Here is a 17,247-nt window from a genome sequence, read left to right as displayed (position 1 = left end):
TTAGAAACCTCTCTTTATGCTTTTCATCGACGGGCGATGAAATCCTTTATTAGAAAGAAATTTTGGTTTTAAAGCAAAAAATATCAAGTTATTGATACAAAATTTCATTTTTATAATCCTAAAATCGTTATATAAGATTTACCTCTTAGAGAAACATCTTGTGTTTTTCATGAAACGTGATGGACAGGTTAATGTTCCCATCCTTCCATAGTTGGCGTGGATTATAGAGAGAACCTTTCCAGGCCTGCATCCAATGGATCGTTTTTTGTGCTCGCAGATGTTAATGGTTGGAAATCCTTTAGAATAGAAAACGACATATTGCTCAAGCATTTTACAAAGTTGAAAAATTTGAAAACAGGACAAAGTTACACTTAACAAATGGAGGTATATTGGCTTTAATACTTAATAACAAGTAGATTGCTTTTCTTTGAATATTAATAAATTCTTTAACGAACTCACTTGGTCTTGGACGTGGACGTGGACGTGGACCCGGACGTGGACCCGGACGTTGACGATTAAGGCAACGATAAACAACTCTCAAATATTTGTATGTTCCACGACAGGGATCGCCAAACACTCTGTTACTGGCCCAAAGATTACAATAGCGCCTTCCATTACAGTCTCGACGAACTTTGAATACGGAGCTATGATTAGCAAGAAGAAAAAAATGAGAAGCAAAATCTAACAATAAGTTTATATGTCATAACACGTGCGTTAGTTGGTGGTAGATAATGTAAAATAACGATAAAAGCTTTAGAAACCTCTCTTTATGCTTTTCATCGACGGGCGATGAAATCCTTTATTAGAAAGAAATTTTGGTTTTAAAGCAAAAAATATCAAGTTATTGATACAAAATTTCATTTTTATAATCCTAAAATCGTTATATAAGATTTACCTCTTAGAGAAACATCTTGTGTTTTTCATGAAACGTGATGGACAGGTTAATGTTCCCATCCTTCCATAGTTGGCGTGGATTATAGAGAGAACCTTTCCAGGCCTGCATCCAATGGATCGTTTTTTGTGCTCGCAGATGTTAATGGTTGGAAATCCTTTAGAATAGAAAACGACATATTGCTCAAGCATTTTACAAAGTTGAAAAATTTGAAAACAGGACAAAGTTACACTTAACAAATGGAGGTATATTGGCTTTAATACTTAATAACAAGTAGATTGCTTTTCTTTGAATATTAATAAATTCTTTAACGAACTCACTTGGTCTTGGACGTGGACGTGGACGTGGACCCGGACGTGGACCCGGACGTTGACGATTAAGGCAACGATAAACAACTCTCAAATATTTGTATGTTCCACGACAGGGATCGCCAAACACTCTGTTACTGGCCGAAAGATTACAATAGCGCCTTCCATTGCATTCTCGGCGAACTTTGAATACGGAGCTATGATTAGCAAGAATAGAAAAATGAGAAGCAAAATCTAACAATAAATTTATATGTCATAACACATGCGTTAGTTGGTGGTAGATAATGTAAAATAACGATAAAAGCTTTAGAAACCTCTCTTTATGCTTTTCATCGACGGGCGATGAAATCCTTTATTAGAAAGAAATTTTGATTTTAAAGCAAAAAATATCAAGTTATTGATACAAAATTTCATTTTTATTATCCTAAAATCGTTATATAAGATTTACCTCTTAGAGAAACATCTTGTGTTTTTCATGAAACGTGATGGACAGGTTAATGTTCCCATCCTTCCATAGTTGGCGTGGATTATAGAGAGAACCTTTCCAGGCCTGCATCCAATGGATCGTTTTTTGTGCTCGCAGATGTTAATGGTTGGAAATCCTTTAAAATAGAAAACGACATATTGCTCAAGCATTTTACAAAGTTGAAAAATTTGAAAACAGGACAAAGTAACACTTAACAAATAGAGGTATATTGGCTTTAATACTAAATAACAAGTAGATTGCTTTTCTTTGAATATTAATAAATTCTTTAACGAACTAACTTGGTCTTGGACGTGGACGTGGACGTGGACCCGGACGTGGACCCGGACGTTGACGATTAAGGCAACGATAAACAACTCTCAAATATTTGTATGTTCCACGACAGGGATCGCCAAACACTCTGTTACTGGCCCAAAGATTACAATAGCGCCTTCCATTGCAGTCTCGACGAACTTTGAATAAGGAGCTATGATTAGCAAGAAGAAAAAAATGAGAAGCAAAATCTAACAATAAATTTATATATCATAACACGTGCGTTAGTTGGTGGTAGATAATGTAAAATAACGATAAAAGCTTTAGAAACCTCTCTTTATGCTTTTCATCGACGGGCGATGAAATCCTTTATTAGAAAGAAATTTTCATTTTAAAGCAAAAAATATCAAGTTATTGATACAAAATTTCATTTTTATAATCCTAAAATCGTTATATAAGATTTACCTCTTAGAGAAACATCTTGTGTTTTTCATGAAACGTGATGGACAGGTTAATGTTCCCATCCTTCCATAGTTGGCGTGGATTATAGAGAGAACCTTTCCAGGCCTGCATCCAATGGATCGTTTTTTGTGCTCGCAGATGTTAATGGTTGGAAATCCTTTAGAATAGAAAACGACAGATTGCTCAAGCATTTTACAAAGTTGAAAAATTTGAAAACAGGACAAAGTTACACTTAACAAATAGAGGTATATTGGCTTTAATACTAAATAACAAGTAGATTGCTTTTCTTTGAATATTAATAAATTCTTTAACGAACTCACTTGGTCTTGGACGTGGACGTGGACGTGGACCCGGACGTGGACCCGGACGTTGACGATTAAGGCAACGATAAACAACTCTCAAATATTTGTATGTTCCACGACAGGGATCGCCAAACACTCTGTTACTGGCCCAAAGATTACAATGGCGCCTTCCATTGCAGTCTCGACGAACTTTGAATACGGAGCTATGATTAGCAAGAAGAAAAAAATGAGAAGCAAAATCTAACAATAAATTTATATATCATAACACGTGCGTTAGTTGGTGGTAGATAATGTAAAATAACGATAAAAGCTTTAGAAACCTCTCTTTATGCTTTTCATGGACGGGCGATGAAATCCTTTATTAGAAAGAAATTTTGATTTTAAAGCAAAAAATATCAAGTTATTGATACAAAATTTCATTTTTATAATCCTAAAATCGTTATATAAGATTTACCTCTTAGAGAAACATCTTGTGTTTTTCATGAAACGTGATGGACAGGTTAATGTTCCCATCCTTCCATAGTTGGCGTGGATTATAGAGAGAACCTTTCCAGGCCTGCATCCAATGGATCGTTTTTTGTGCTCGCAGATGTTAATGGTTGGAAATCCTTTAGAATAGAAAACGACATATTGCTCAAGCATTTTACAAAGTTGAAAAATTTGAAAACAGGACAAAGTTACACTTAACAAATAGAGGTATATTGGCTTTAATACTAAATAACAAGTAGATTGCTTTTCTTTGAATATTAATAAATTCTTTAACGAACTCACTTGGTCTTGGACGTGGACGTGGACGTGGACCCGGACGTGGACCCGGACGTTGACGATTAAGGCAACGATAAACAACTCTCAAATATTTGTATGTTCCACGACAGGGATCGCCAAACACTCTGTTACTGGCCCAAAGATTACAATAGCGCCTTCCATTACAGTCTCGACGAACTTTGAATACGGAGCTATGATTAGCAAGAAGAAAAAAATGAGAAGCAAAATCTAACAATAAGTTTATATGTCATAACACGTGCGTTAGTTGGTGGTAGATAATGTAAAATAACGATAAAAGCTTTAGAAACCTCTCTTTATGCTTTTCATCGACGGGCGATGAAATCCTTTATTAGAAAGAAATTTTGGTTTTAAAGCAAAAAATATCAAGTTATTGATACAAAATTTCATTTTTATAATCCTAAAATCGTTATATAAGATTTACCTCTTAGAGAAACATCTTGTGTTTTTCATGAAACGTGATGGACAGGTTAATGTTCCCATCCTTCCATAGTTGGCGTGGATTATAGAGAGAACCTTTCCAGGCCTGCATCCAATGGATCGTTTTTTGTGCTCGCAGATGTTAATGGTTGGAAATCCTTTAGAATAGAAAACGACATATTGCTCAAGCATTTTACAAAGTTGAAAAATTTGAAAACAGTACAAAGTTACACTTAACAAATAGAGGTATATTGGCTTTAATACTTAATAACAAGTAGATTGCTTTTCTTTGAATATTAATAAATTCTTTAACGAACTCACTTGGTCTTGGACGTGGACGTGGACGTGGACCCGGACGTGGACCCGGACCTTGACGATTAAGGCAACGATAAACAACTCTCAAATATTTGTATGTTCCACGACAGGGATCGCCAAACACTCTGTTACTGGCCCAAAGATTACAATAGCGCCTTCCATTACAGTCTCGACGAACTTTGAATACGGAGCTATGATTAGCAAGAAGAAAAAAATGAGAAGCAAAATCTAACAATAAGTTTATATGTCATAACACGTGCGTTAGTTGGTGGTAGATAATGTAAAATAACGATAAAAGCTTTAGAAACCTCTCTTTATGCTTTTCATCGACGGGCGATGAAATCCTTTATTAGAAAGAAATTTTGGTTTTAAAGCAAAAAATATCAAGTTATTGATACAAAATTTCATTTTTATAATCCTAAAATCGTTATATAAGATTTACCTCTTAGAGAAACATCTTGTGTTTTTCATGAAACGTGATGGACAGGTTAATGTTCCCATCCTTCCATAGTTGGCGTGGATTATAGAGAGAACCTTTCCAGGCCTGCATCCAATGGATCGTTTTTTGTGCTCGCAGATGTTAACGGTTGGAAATCCTTTAGAATAGAAAACGACATATTGCTCAAGCATTTTACAAAGTTGAAAAATTTGAAAACAGTACAAAGTTACACTTAACAAATAGAGGTATATTGGCTTTAATACTTAATAACAAGTAGATTGCTTTTCTTTGAATATTAATAAATTCTTTAACGAACTCACTTGGTCTTGGACGTGGACGTGGACGTGGACCCGGACGTGGACCCGGACCTTGACGATTAAGGCAACGATAAACAACTCTCAAATATTTGTATGTTCCACGACAGGGATCGCCAAACACTCTGTTACTGGCCCAAAGATTACAATAGCGCCTTCCATTACAGTCTCGACGAACTTTGAATACGGAGCTATGATTAGCAAGAAGAAAAAAATGAGAAGCAAAATCTAACAATAAGTTTATATGTCATAACACATGCGTTACTTGGTGGTAGATAATGTAAAATAACGATAAAAGCTTTAGAAACCTCTCTTTATGCTTTTCATCGACGGGTGATGAAATCCTTCATTAGAAAGAAATTTTGGTTTTAAAGCAAAAAATATCAAGTTATTGATACAAAATTTCATTTTTATAATCCTAAAATCGTTATATAAGATTTACCTCTTAGAGAAACATCTTGTGTTTTTCATGAAACGTGATGGACAGGTTAATGTTCCCATCCTTCCATAGTTGGCGTGGATTATAGAGAGAACCTTTCCAGGCCTGCATCCAATGGATCGTTTTTTGTGCTCGCAGATGTTAATGGTTGGAAATCCTTTAGAATAGAAAACGACATATTGCTCAAGCATTTTACAAAGTTGAAAAATTTGAAAACAGGACAAAGTTACACTTAACAAATGGAGGTATATTGGCTTTAATACTTAATAACAAGTAGATTGCTTTTCTTTGAATATTAATAAATTCTTTAACGAACTCACTTGGTCTTGGACGTGGACGTGGACGTGGACCCGGACGTGGACCCGGACGTTGACGATTAAGGCAACGATAAACAACTCTCAAATATTTGTATGTTCCACGACAGGGATCGCCAAACACTCTGTTACTGGCCCAAAGATTACAATAGCGCCTTCCATTACAGTCTCGACGAACTTTGAATACGGAGCTATGATTAGCAAGAAGAAAAAAATGAGAAGCAAAATCTAACAATAAGTTTATATGTCATAACACGTGCGTTAGTTGGTGGTAGATAATGTAAAATAACGATAAAAGCTTTAGAAACCTCTCTTTATGCTTTTCATCGACGGGTGATGAAATCCTTCATTAGAAAGAAATTTTGGTTTTAAAGCAAAAAATATCAAGTTATTGATACAAAATTTCATTTTTATAATCCTAAAATCGTTATATAAGATTTACCTCTTAGAGAAACATCTTGTGTTTTTCATGAAACGTGATGGACAGGTTAATGTTCCCATCCTTCCATAGTTGGCGTGGATTATAGAGAGAACCTTTCCAGGCCTGCATCCAATGGATCGTTTTTTGTGCTCGCAGATGTTAATGGTTGGAAATCCTTTAGAATAGAAAACGACATATTGCTCAAGCATTTTACAAAGTTGAAAAATTTGAAAACAGGACAAAGTTACACTTAACAAATGGAGGTATATTGGCTTTAATACTTAATAACAAGTAGATTGCTTTTCTTTGAATATTAATAAATTCTTTAACGAACTCACTTGGTCTTGGACGTGGACGTGGACGTGGACCCGGACGTGGACCCGGACGTTGACGATTAAGGCAACGATAAACAACTCTCAAATATTTGTATGTTCCACGACAGGGATCGCCAAACACTCTGTTACTGGCCCAAAGATTACAATAGCGCCTTCCATTACAGTCTCGACGAACTTTGAATACGGAGCTATGATTAGCAAGAAGAAAAAAATGAGAAGCAAAATCTAACAATAAGTTTATATGTCATAACACGTGCGTTAGTTGGTGGTAGATAATGTAAAATAACGATAAAAGCTTTAGAAACCTCTCTTTATGCTTTTCATCGACGGGCGATGAAATCCTTTATTAGAAAGAAATTTTGGTTTTAAAGCAAAAAATATCAAGTTATTGATACAAAATTTCATTTTTATAATCCTAAAATCGTTATATAAGATTTACCTCTTAGAGAAACATCTTGTGTTTTTCATGAAACGTGATGGACAGGTTAATGTTCCCATCCTTCCATAGTTGGCGTGGATTATAGAGAGAACCTTTCCAGGCCTGCATCCAATGGATCGTTTTTTGTGCTCGCAGATGTTAATGGTTGGAAATCCTTTAGAATAGAAAACGACAGATTGCTCAAGCATTTTACAAAGTTGAAAAATTTGAAAACAGGACAAAGTTACACTTAACAAATGGAGGTATATTGGCTTTAATACTTAATAACAAGTAGATTGCTTTTCTTTGAATATTAATAAATTCTTTAACGAACTCACTTGGTCTTGGACGTGGACGTGGACGTGGACCCGGACGTGGACCCGGACGTTGACGATTAAGGCAACGATAAACAACTCTCAAATATTTGTATGTTCCACGACAGGGATCGCCAAACACTCTGTTACTGGCCCAAAGATTACAATAGCGCCTTCCATTACAGTCTCGACGAACTTTGAATACGGAGCTATGATTAGCAAGAAGAAAAAAATGAGAAGCAAAATCTAACAATAAGTTTATATGTCATAACACGTGCGTTAGTTGGTGGTAGATAATGTAAAATAACGATAAAAGCTTTAGAAACCTCTCTTTATGCTTTTCATCGACGGGCGATGAAATCCTTTATTAGAAAGAAATTTTGGTTTTAAAGCAAAAAATATCAAGTTATTGATACAAAATTTCATTTTTATAATCCTAAAATCGTTATATAAGATTTACCTCTTAGAGAAACATCTTGTGTTTTTCATGAAACGTGATGGACAGGTTAATGTTCCCATCCTTCCATAGTTGGCGTGGATTATAGAGAGAACCTTTCCAGGCCTGCATCCAATGGATCGTTTTTTGTGCTCGCAGATGTTAATGGTTGGAAATCCTTTAGAATAGAAAACGACAGATTGCTCAAGCATTTTACAAAGTTGAAAAATTTGAAAACAGGACAAAGTTACACTTAACAAATGGAGGTATATTGGCTTTAATACTTAATAACAAGTAGATTGCTTTTCTTTGAATATTAATAAATTCTTTAACGAACTCACTTGGTCTTGGACGTGGACGTGGACGTGGACCCGGACGTGGACCCGGACGTTGACGATTAAGGCAACGATAAACAACTCTCAAATATTTGTATGTTCCACGACAGGGATCGCCAAACACTCTGTTACTGGCCCAAAGATTACAATAGCGCCTTCCATTACAGTCTCGACGAACTTTGAATACGGAGCTATGATTAGCAAGAAGAAAAAAATGAGAAGCAAAATCTAACAATAAGTTTATATGTCATAACACGTGCGTTAGTTGGTGGTAGATAATGTAAAATAACGATAAAAGCTTTAGAAACCTCTCTTTATGCTTTTCATCGACGGGCGATGAAATCTTTTATTAGAAAGAAATTTTGGTTTTAAAGCAAAAAATATCAAGTTATTGATACAAAATTTCATTTTTATAATCCTAAAATCGTTATATAAGATTTACCTCTTAGAGAAACATCTTGTGTTTTTCATGAAACGTGATGGACAGGTTAATGTTCCCATCCTTCCATAGTTGGCGTGGATTATAGAGAGAACCTTTCCAGGCCTGCATCCAATGGATCGTTTTTTGTGCTCGCAGATGTTAATGGTTGGAAATCCTTTAGAATAGAAAACGACAGATTGCTCAAGCATTTTACAAAGTTGAAAAATTTGAAAACAGGACAAAGTTACACTTAACAAATAGAGGTATATTGGCTTTAATACTAAATAACAAGTAGATTGCTTTTCTTTGAATATTAATAAATTCTTTAACGAACTCACTTGGTCTTGGACGTGGACGTGGACGTGGACGTGGACGTGGACCCGGACGTTGACGATTAAGGCAACGATAAACAACTCTCAAATATTTGTATGTTCCACGACAGGGATCGCCAAACACTCTGTTACTGGCCCAAAGATTACAATAGCGCCTTCCATTACAGTCTCGACGAACTTTGAATACGGAGCTATGATTAGCAAGAAGAAAAAAATGAGAAGCAAAATCTAACAATAAGTTTATATGTCATAACACGTGCGTTAGTTGGTGGTAGATAATGTAAAATAACGATAAAAGCTTTAGAAACCTCTCTTTATGCTTTTCATCGACGGGCGATGAAATCCTTTATTAGAAAGAAATTTTGGTTTTAAAGCAAAAAATATCAAGTTATTGATACAAAATTTCATTTTTATAATCCTAAAATCTTTATATAAGATTTACCTCTTAGAGAAACATCTTGTGTTTTTCATGAAACGTGATGGACAGGTTAATGTTCCCATCCTTCCATAGTTGGCGTGGATTATAGAGAGAACCTTTCCAGGCCTGCATCCAATGGATCGTTTTTTGTGCTCGCAGATGTTAATGGTTGGAAATCCTTTAGAATAGAAAACGACAGATTGCTCAAGCATTTTACAAAGTTGAAAAATTTGAAAACAGGACAAAGTTACACTTAACAAATAGAGGTATATTGGCTTTAATACTTAATAACAAGTAGATTGCTTTTCTTTGAATATTAATAAATTCTTTAACGAACTCACTTGGTCTTGGACGTGGACGTGGACGTGGACCCGGACGTTGACGATTAAGGCAACGATAAACAACTCTCAAATATTTGTATGTTCCACGACAGGGATCGCCAAACACTCTGTTACTGGCCCAAAGATTACAATAGCGCCTTCCATTGCAGTCTCGACGAACTTTGAATACGGAGCTATGATTAGCAAGAAGAAAAAATGAGAAGCAAAATCTAACAATAAGTTTATATGTCATAACACGTGCGTTAGTTGGTGGTAGATAATGTAAAATAACGATAAAAGCTTTAGAAACCTCTATTTATGCTTTTCGTCGACGGGCGATGAAATCCTTTATTAGAAAGAAATTTTGGTTTTAAAGCAAAAAATATCAAGTTATTGATACAAAATTTCATTTTTATAATCCTAAAATCGTTATATAAGATTTACCTCTTAGAGAAACATCTTGTGTTTTTCATGAAACGTGATGGACAGGTTAATGTTCCCATCCTTCCATAGTTGGCGTGGATTATAGAGAGAACCTTTCCAGGCTTGCATCCAATGGATCGTTTTTTGTGCTCGCAGATGTTAACGGTTGGAAATCCTTTAGAATAGAAAACGACAGATTGCTCAAGCATTTTACAAAGTTGAAAATTTTGAAAACAGGACAAAGTTACACTTAACAAATAGAGGTATATTGGCTTTAATACTAAATAACAAGTAGATTGCTTTTCTTTGAATATTAATAAATTCTTTAACGAACTCACTTGGACGTGGATGTGGTCGCGGACGTGGACGTGGACGTGGACGTGGACGTGGAATTGGACGTGGACACTTAATGCAACGATATACAACTCTCAAATATTTGTATGTTCCAGGACAAGGGTCGCCAAACACTCTGTTACTGGCCCAAAGATTGCAAGAACGTCTTCCATTGCACTTTTGATAAATTTTTCTGTTGAGGTTTCTAAGGAAGAGAAAGAAAGTTCCAAAGCAAAATTAGATAATAATTGCAAATGTCATAGCATGATGCATTGCTTGTTGATTTATGGAATTAGATGTTACTAAATATTTGTTGAGAAAAAGAGTTCAAAAAATGAGCAAAACCATTCAAACGTACTATATTACTTTGAAGCCTTCCATTTTTAACCAATGTTAAAGAATATCCAGTGTGCAATGAAAGAGAATTGAATTAAGAATAAAAAGTGATGTTTTTATGAATATGAATTGATATATGAAATTCACCTAGCCGAGTGACATTTTGTGTTTCCCATGTTTCGTGAGCGACAGGATATTCTGTCAGTTCTCCCGTAGTTCAGGCCTGTTATTCTAAGTACCTGTCCAGACATGCATCGAATAGTTTGTCTTTGATGCTCACAGATGTTCCTAATTCGCGATCCTTAAAATATAACATGGTTATTAGTAAAATATGTTCTTTAGAAAGATACATAAAAAGAAATGAAGATCTGTATGTACAATCTTCGGCAAGAATTTTTAGTGCCCTAGGGCAATCTTTTTGCTTTCATTGTTTGACAAGAGTCTTTCATTGTAAGTGACATCTATCTTAACAAAATGCATTTCATGAACGTAGGTCTGAGGCTTAATTACTTTATTTCTTTCGGTCAAGAGCAACTACAGGCACCTATTTCATATAACTCATCGTAGTTCGAATCACAGTCTCTGTATGCGAGAGTTTTGGAGCTCTCTTTTTCTCTTACCTAGAGTGTCATCCCGATATCTAAGGTCCATCAAAACAGCAGAAAAATAGCAGATTAGCACATGATGATTTTTTTCACCATATCTTTCACTTTTCTTTGTCTAATATTTGTATATAACGTGTTTATTATTTGTTTATTAAAATCAATACCGAATTTGTTGTCTTACTCTTCGCGAAGAGATTCAATTTTCTAAAAACGATTCATCGCATAGTCTACTTTATTCACATTCTTGGATATAAGAATTTTCTAAAAGCTATTTAACTATTTAATTTTTGTCAGTTAAAATCGTGAGATGGAATTTGGCTTCTTTCAATTTCGTTAGAATATCCAAAGCAAATTATAGCAAATTTGCAAGCAAGAATTCGAACAGCTTCTTCAATTTCAAAATCGACGTTTGTATATTATAAGAAAAATAGCAAACCTCATACTTACTTGGTCGACAACTGTAAATAACTCTCAAGTACTTATATGTTCCGACACAAGGATCACCAAATACGCTGTTAACGGCGTGAAGGCGGCAAATTTGTTTACCCTGGCAGGCTTTTTGCACTTTCTTCAGCGAACTGAAACAGGAATGCTCAAATATATTTCTTTAATGCATCAATTAGTCACTCACACACAAGAAGACAATTTCTACTAGGGGAATTGCATTTTTGCTCAAGGACATAAAAGTTGTGACTAATCAACAAAAAAGCACCACATACATCTAGCGTAACACTCGAAGGAGAAGCGAAAAGTACACCAAATATCTTCAAAGTCTCCAAGGAATTAGGTCATCTTTTCACCCCCTTTAGCACGGTTAGGCCCCTATCTTGGCCCGTCCCATCTACCCCTTTTATGCCTCGCTGTTCCTACACGGCGTTTCAAAGATTATGATCAAATGCAGTGGTACACTTACTTTTTTGCGTTGCATTTCGTCGTAAGCATTGCTGGGTGTCGACAAATTCTTCTACTGGTTCTTCCATAGTTAGCAGTTACAATATTTATCTCCCAACCAGTTCTGCATTCAAGAACTCTCCAACGGTTCTCACATATATTGGCCACGCACCCTATAATATTACAGAACAGAGGACATATATTTGTGTGCTTTCCCTAGATGCAAGGTCACCTCATTGGGTGGATCTAATTGAATTACTGGTGTTAATTGAAACAAAACTGCACATTTTTGGGGCAAGAGTAAGGGGAGGGAGGCGGAATGGAGCGAAAACAAAATAATGCTGCCAATACGAAACAATTGAGCAGAGTGATTGAGGCAGCAAATAAATAGAGAATGAGTTGAAAATAAGTTGAAGATGATAAAATAGCAAACGAGAAAAATAAACATAGACAATTGAATAAATTGAAAATTTTCAGCAAAAGAGCAATTACAAGATGGAAATCATACGGTCAACTGGGAGTCTCTAAGAAGACTTATATATTTCTCTGAAATGCAGAATTATACTGGCAACAAACGTTTCGGGACAATTAAAGAAGGATAAAAGAAGTGATCAAATCGACATTTTGAAAAATTCTATCTTCAAATATGGACAGACAGTGATGAGATTTTGCACCCGTTTCCCAGGTTACAGATAAAAACGCTGCCATAAAGTTGCATCTGAACTTAACTTGGTAATCAGAGCCACAAAAAATTTCGAGAGCAGAAATAAAAAAGAGGGGCGGAGGCTCCTTTCTTTCTTCATAGTGCTCGCGCCTTTGTTGGTCTGGTACCCAGGGTAATATGAGCAAATTTTGAATGGCATTGGGCAGGGGTTTTTAATTGTTTTGAGTGCCAGGCCAGAAAAACATTTGGATTTTCTCCAGGGGCCACTGAGTTTTCGACTTTTACAAAGCTTGTGTCAAAGAGTTGCACAAAATGAAGTTCGTATATCATACTAACCAGGCTAATTTAAAGATAAGATTCTATTATTTCTTGCTAGATTCTATATTCATAAAATCTATGTAATGTGCATATTTTCATGAAACAAATTTTGGAATGGTGGATGAGAGAAGAGAAAAAAGGAGGACGATGATAATATTTAGGAGCATTCTGCTGTCTGATGTTAGAGATTGGCTCAATGTGCAATACCTGACGGATTAACACGCCCAAGACCAGGGATAACTTTCGGGGGGAGGGGGACTAAAATCTTCAAACTGTAACAAAGTATATAAAGCCAAAAAAATGATTCACACAAAATTTGCAGCATGCATTTCTTTTACCAGGTTGAATCAGAAGGCAGTGCTATTTTTTAGGTTACGACGTTAATATTCGGATCCAAGGACGGCGAAACGTATTTGAAAGTGGGGCCAAAATTTAATGATCGCGCTTGTATTAAAAAGGCAATTAGAAGAAAATTTTTAGATTATAATAATCTAGGGATGGCCAGAAACTGCATCTAAAATAGAATCTGGCGGAAGAAACGCTTATGGTTCAATGGTTTTATCTATCTCAATGTTGACATGAAAAGAAAGGGTCTTGTAGAATTATCTTAGCATAACAGCGAATGATCAACTTTTTTTACAAATGAATGAAACCAAAATGAGATGGAGAGAAAAAATAAAGAAAACACAGTTTGGCAATAAAGCATTAGGCAGTGCCCTAGTCCACACACGCTGCCTCATACACATACGCTAATAAGCATGAACTCAATGAACTAAAGATCTCAGAAAGTGGAGGAAGGGGTGAGGTCATGGTGAGTTTATCAACATTTTGACGTTATTTGTTTTCCCAATCAGGAAAATCGCTAAGTTTTTTTTCAACAATTTTCATCCTATAGAATGTTCTATAGACTATAGAATATTGACTTCAATGAAAGCAGTAAAATATTTTGCTATAAAACGCTTAAATGATTAAATAAAACATTTTCTTTTGCTGTACTCCCTTTTGGACAAATTACTGGTCAACGGGAACACATCATCATTTACTTCAGACAAAAAGAAAATATCAGAGCAGTCCAAAAACAAAGCTAAATCGAATTCAAAATTTTAAAAGTGTACGCCAAAAATATTTTTTGAGATAAAGCGCTCGGCGGGCCGGATAAAAACTTGCTGCGGGCCGGAGGTGGCCCGCGGGCCGGAGTTTAAGAATGGCTGACATAGGGTTTGTAGATGTTGGATTAACAGGCATGTTGCCCGTGTCTAAAATGTGAATTTTGAAGTAAGCAAAATGTGTTTTTCAGCGAGATAAGTTAATAAAATGAATACCTTCCGAAGGTGCCAGGGAGCCAATGCAGGCAAGCAGCATTGCAAGAAGCAGCATTTTGACGCAAAGAGACCTGAAAAGGAAAAGAGCTGAATGAGTGGAAGTCTGCCATAACAAACTTTGAAGAGAGCCAGAGGGGTAGCTCGTTATAATAATGATAATAATGCTAACATAGGAGACAGGAGTTAAGTCTACTTTTTGAAGCAGTTACTCACGGCTCAGATTGAGTAACACAATGGTAATTGTAACGAAAATGCCAACTACCAAATGAACTAAAATCAGCTGACAATCTTAACAGCTTCAAACGTATAATAAAACGATGGGATGGTCCTAGCTGCAAATGCAATGTTTGTAAATATAATGATATCAATATCCTGTAATATTTGACCATTCATATCCAAGTTGCTTCAAATATTTAGCTTATGTATGTTCGTATTTATTTCCTTAGTTATATCCTCTTCTTTTGTTATGCAGTAGATTCGATTTAGATTAGTTGTATGTGTATATCCATATATATATGTAAAGCTAGAAAAATATCGAATTAAAATAAGGTTACAAATTGTAGAAACTCAGGGTTACTGATAAATGTTCAAGCTAGTTAACGCCCACAAGCTTTTGTTGATTAAAAAAGGTTTGGTTCTTCTTTATACATTTGGAAAAAAAATTTACATTCCCACAAATGTTCAAAATGTTAAATCTGGTTTTCTCGTCTCTTTTAGTTTACACCACCTGTAGTTATCGAATAACTTAGCAGCCCCGGGCAAACCAAAGGAAGAAAACAGTTTTCGAGTGAGGTTTTACAAGCTGCAACTGAACAATCTTTAAAGAAAAAAGGGGTTTGCAAAAACCATGATGTTTCCAATATTGATTGGTTTATAATAACTGCAGTTGTATCCATAATCGTGAAAACTGTTGACGGAATGTTCACATGAGTTCAGCTGTTCTGTGATTTGATTGGCTGAACCCAAGGTACATGTACTATAATTGGTTTAGACAGGGCTAGGCTACACCCTTCTAAAAGAAAGCATATTGCTTGTTCGGTCACACGGTCGTTTCAGCCAGCCCAACCGAAATTTAGTGCAAGGTGACAATGCTTGCGCACTTAGTTTCAATACCAGGTGTTGAGCTTTTTTGTACTTATACAATACTTTTTCAGAGTTGAAGTTGCCCGCAGGGAATTCGAAGTGTTTTCAAGAAGGGTTTTAAACAATCAGCCAAACACCCTTTTCTTTGCATTTGCGCCACAAATCGCCCGACTAAAGCTTTTCAGTTAAGTAAACAAGTTTCAATGATACACTGACAAAATACAGGTTGTTTCAGTATTTCAGTACAATTTGGCTCTCATTTTTCTATGATCATCGGAATAAGTGTAGGAAAAGCGTAAATCCTCTAACAAGCTTCAACTTGTTGGTTATAGATAGCTGCCCGTTAGGCAGAGTTTTAAGACATATTACATCTTTATCTAAGCCTTCAATCTTTTCGCAAACAGTCAATACTCGCCTAAGCACCCCTATTTTTGTAATACTTATTGCATTAATCACCCGTATCTGCAAATATTAGAGAGATTCATATTAAGAAGATGGTAAACTATTGAATTAATGCCAACTGTATAGTGCAAAAGGCTTGCAAAGGTTCTTGAGGTCTAACTACTATTGCTTGCGATCTAGCGATGTTGAAGCAAATTTAGAACAGGCAGTGCTTGTAAAAGACGGTACTGTACCACATATTATCGTGCTTCATAAGAGTTCACAAAAACCCTATTTTTACACGCTAGCTGGGAAGGTATAACTTATCCCTGGACTCATACTCAAAGGAATAATGCAACTTCGAAAGCTCGGTTGAACACCTCTCATTTCAAATATTTATGCATAAAACTCTTCTCGCTAATGTTAGAGTGACAAAAAGGATAAAGTAACTATGATTAAATACCTAAAAAATTTAATATGACAATTTTCACTAAAATTGTATCACTAAAACAATGTAGGATCTAAAGCATTTCAGAGTTGTTCTTCCAAAGAAGCGTGCTTTGAGAATAATTGCCAAAATAAAAATTAGTTTTCCATTTGTCTTGAAGTCGAAAGGACTATTCCTAATACAAGTGTAATTTCATTCCAGGCTTTAACACCAGAATAGTAGAAATTTCTCTTTGAGACTTCCAAACTTTGCTAAGGTACATCGATATCTATTGCATTTCTTAATGTGTAACTAGGTCCTTGGAAATTTCCTTTCATGCTTTCTGAGCACAGATCATTCGTTATTTTGTAGAACTCCTTAGCGCCCTTTTACATGACTAGCAAAAGTTGAATTTTGGTCAGTAAATTCAGCCGTTTACACCCCTACTCCAAATCGTCAGGGTACGCCCCTGTGCAAAGATATGGTTATATCAAAAACACACTTTGAAAGAAGGTAAAATATGAAATGAAAACCAACCAACCTTCCTGCCTCTCTGGCTGCTTAAGAAGTTTGAGACCCAATGTACGCGTGTGTGACACGTACCTAGGCAGAGTGAGAACCACTTCACGTTGAATGTTTAAATACACCCAGTTAACCCAAGAGAATAGTAAAGGCTGTGGATCAGATGCACTTTCAAAACCCTTGCGATACCAAACATGATGAATCAAGCCGCAAGAGACTATAAGCGAAGTAACAAATAACAACCCAAGCAGGGCCCGTGCCACAGGGGGGGGGGGGTCGGGGTGGTCATGCCCCCCAATTTTTTGCAAAGAAAGTAGTTTTAGAGCTGCAGTAAAAGGGGTAAGAAGCCTTGGCCCCCTCCTTTTTTCTGGCCTTGCTCCCCCACTTTCAAATTCGTGTCGCGGGCCCTGCCAAGTGAATAATAAAAAACAAGATATTTAATTAACTCTTGTAATATTTTATTTAAAG

The 17,247-nt window shown here is 35.9% G+C and overlaps 1 protein-coding gene across 1 annotated transcript; it reads right to left on the bottom strand.

Annotated features, from left to right (window-relative positions):
* Positions 1 to 5,808: 5,808 nt before the first annotated feature.
* Positions 5,809 to 17,009, bottom strand: LOC148960484 (uncharacterized). Its single transcript, XM_089112972.1, has 17 exons — positions 16,799 to 17,009; positions 14,367 to 14,437; positions 12,085 to 12,235; positions 11,619 to 11,749; positions 10,714 to 10,867; positions 10,236 to 10,435; positions 9,919 to 10,072; positions 9,496 to 9,668; positions 9,179 to 9,332; positions 8,743 to 8,927; positions 8,426 to 8,579; positions 7,990 to 8,174; positions 7,673 to 7,826; positions 7,237 to 7,421; positions 6,920 to 7,073; positions 6,484 to 6,668; positions 5,809 to 5,915 (listed from the first exon to the last, which is right to left on the bottom strand). The coding sequence occupies exons 2-17, from the start codon at positions 14,419 to 14,421 to the stop codon at positions 5,809 to 5,811; spliced, it is 2,481 nt and encodes an 826-aa protein (XP_088969098.1). The 5' UTR covers positions 14,422 to 14,437; positions 16,799 to 17,009.
* Between the last annotated feature and the right edge of the window lie 238 nt (positions 17,010 to 17,247).

The sequence above is a fragment of the Rhopilema esculentum genome, chromosome 3 (genome assembly GCF_057945365.1).
Source record: "Rhopilema esculentum isolate cy_ngs chromosome 3, ASM5794536v1, whole genome shotgun sequence".
NCBI lineage: Eukaryota > Metazoa > Cnidaria > Scyphozoa > Rhizostomeae > Rhizostomatidae > Rhopilema > Rhopilema esculentum.
The sequence above is the reverse complement of the archived record's forward strand: the minus strand, read 5'-3'. Positions and strand labels throughout refer to the sequence as shown.